General features: G+C 39.0%; 1 protein-coding gene across 1 annotated transcript in view; it reads right to left on the minus strand.

The window, feature by feature from the left end:
• Positions 1–561: 561 nt before the first annotated feature.
• The window catches only part of MAOB (monoamine oxidase B), a 39,628-nt gene continuing 37,446 nt past the window's right edge, over positions 562–2,743 (minus strand). The window contains exon 14 of the mRNA XM_005880881.2: positions 562–1,440. Coding sequence (XP_005880943.1) covers positions 1,288–1,440 — 153 coding nt within the window. The 3' untranslated portion in view covers positions 562–1,287. The remainder of the gene's footprint in view (positions 1,441–2,743) is intronic.

Below are 2,743 nucleotides of genomic sequence, written 5' to 3' on the forward strand. Positions count from 1 at the left end.
ATGCTAAGATTACTAAGCTTCATTTTCTAAGGGAGAGTGAAAGAATGGTCACTTATGGACTTAAAATATATCCTGATAAAAGTTGACTTTGGGAGTCAAAAAATAGGAGTCCTTTGAAATAATATAATTTGAAGAGTAGTTCAAATAGAATCTAATGGACTGTGAAACTATAGTTTTAAATTAATGAGTGTACCTGGTAAAAAGCTTTGCACTGGTAAGTAATATGAAAGGTCAAATGAAATATTCTAATTATCTTAATAGTTAAAGCATCTTGCTTATTAATATGTCATTTATTTTGACAGTTCTTTTTTTGGGGGGATGAAAGCAAGGAACTGTGTTTTTTAGCATCTGTGTCATATCATTATAAATCATTTACCAAGTGCTCACACACATACCATCCATGATGGATCACACAATCAAAATGCATCCATCATTTGAGCTTCAAGAAATTTTTGGCTAAATATGTTAAAGCCACAATTATATGCTGAATATTGTATTATGATTTAATCTGTCAAAACCTCAAAAAAGTCATTACTCAAAAAGAAAAAAAAACAATAGACATCTGGTGAATCAATTTTATTGCATAACAATTGTAGGGGTAGTATAGAGTAGTGGTACATAACAACTTAGTACAAAGTAAACCCATTCAAGAAGGTGTCATCAGCCACAATGGCAGGGAGTAGAGGAGGGTTATTGGGGGCATACAGACAAGGAGGTGGGGAAAGAAATGGACCTGCGTTCTAGTCTCCAAAACATCAGGGTCTTATTTCAGACCTTGGATAATTATATTCCACCTCCCTCAGCTTTAGTTGGCTCAAGTCTAAAATAGAAAGTGAGGACTAGATGGTCTCCTAGGTCTACCACCTATAACAATACAGGATTCTAAGGACAAATGCAGAGAACTTGAAAGATGGGAATGGTACAGTTAAGAGGAAGGAGAAGCACAAAGCCACAGAGGTAGGGAAAAGCTTTTTTTTTTTTTTGTGCATGGGCAATGTGTGTTGTGGGGCAGCAAGGGCCTTAAACAAGACTTGTTAACTATTGTGACGTTTCTGGGGGCAATAAATTTGTAAAAGGGCAAGACAGAGAGCTAAGCCTAGCAGGGGACAATAAGCAGGGACCAAATAGAGAAAAAGATACTGTTTCCTATGGTCAGTAGTCTGACTTGTGTTGCTCCTCATCTCACACTAGAGTCTGTATGGCTTCATGAAACTTTATTGCAACCCCATCCCCAAACCCACACACCAAGTAAAGTAAGAAGAAGGTATGGTTACAGATGCCTCCTCTTTAGAGCCGCACAAGTAGCCCCCTTTTATGGGCCAGGAAGCCAAGAGCAGTTGCTGACAAGATGGTAGTCAATCCAATCAGCCTCAGCAGGCCTGGCACGGAGGGCAAATGTCTCTCCAAGAAGGTCGTGTGAATGGGCTGCACAGGAACATCCTGGGTGCAGAGAACATTGGTGTCAGTACAGGGCTTGTGCACTTCACTCCAGAAAGTCTGCATTTCCTCCAGTTCTCTGAACATGACTCACTCTTACCAACCTCTAGCCCAGTGGTTCTCAACCTTCTGGCCCTTTAAATACAGTCCCTCATGTTGTGACCCAACCATAAAATTATTTTCATTGCTACTTCCTAACTGTCATGTTGCTACTGTGATGAATCGTCATGTAAATATCTGATATGCAGGATGGTCTTAGGCGACCTCTGTGAAAGGGTCCTTCGACCGCCAAAGGGGTCGCGACCCACAGGTTGAGAACCGCTGCTCTAGACTGTTAAACATAACATTCCCTCTGGTCATAACACTCATCTCCACCCCCCATTTGGCCCTTTCCTTAACTAATTCTGACTCATCCTTCAAGTCTCAGTTTATACCTCACTTCCTCAAGGAGCCCTTCCTGTGCCCCCAGGCTAAGATGGTCCCTCTTTTAACATTCTCAGCACGTCATCTTCATCACAGTTGTGCTTTCTGGTTATCATCTGTTCTCTCAACCATATGTTGAGCTCCATGAAAACACTGCTGTAGCCTTTTCACAACAGCTGGTGCAGAGTTGGTGCGCCATAAATACTTGTTGAATTGAAGAAATCTATGGTCCACTCAGCCCTCAATCCCATATGTGACCGGCACTAAGAGAATAACTTGGACTGGTAGGGCTATTCTTTTTGACTTCATACTTAATAGAGGAATAAGTTTGACCTTTTTGACCTTTGTCCTCTACAATGCATTTCATTCTATCTTGTATGTGTCCTTCCAATCAGGAAGACTTCCTGGGGTTTTATTATGAAAATAATAATGTATATATGAAAAAATAATTTTTTAATCTAAATCTGCTCCATTTCATTCATCCCTTTGCCCCATGGACGGGGGATACTGCTATATCTTCCTTTCATTTTCTACCTCCTGTTGAGAATCACCAGATTAGAGATTTATTCAACAGGCATATGTTCAGTTCTTAATGTCTAGAACTCTCAGACCAAAAAAAAATATTTTTCCTAATAATATGTAATGAATGTGGCAGCTACAAATTTATAAAAGTTCTAAATCTCTCACCTTTGACCTAGCCCATGCCATTAAACATTCATGGGTTGAAACACTTAGGGAAAGGTATGTGAATATATACAAATGTATTCTTTTTGAAAATAATTGTTTTTATTTTTTTATTATTTTTTAATATTTATTTTTATTGATTTCAGAGAGGAAGGGAGAGGGAGAGAGAGATAGAAACATCAATGATGAGAGAGAATCA

The sequence above is a fragment of the Myotis brandtii genome, unplaced genomic scaffold, assembly GCF_000412655.1.
Source record: "Myotis brandtii unplaced genomic scaffold, ASM41265v1 scaffold657, whole genome shotgun sequence".
In the NCBI taxonomy this organism is placed as follows: Eukaryota; Metazoa; Chordata; class Mammalia; order Chiroptera; family Vespertilionidae; genus Myotis; species Myotis brandtii.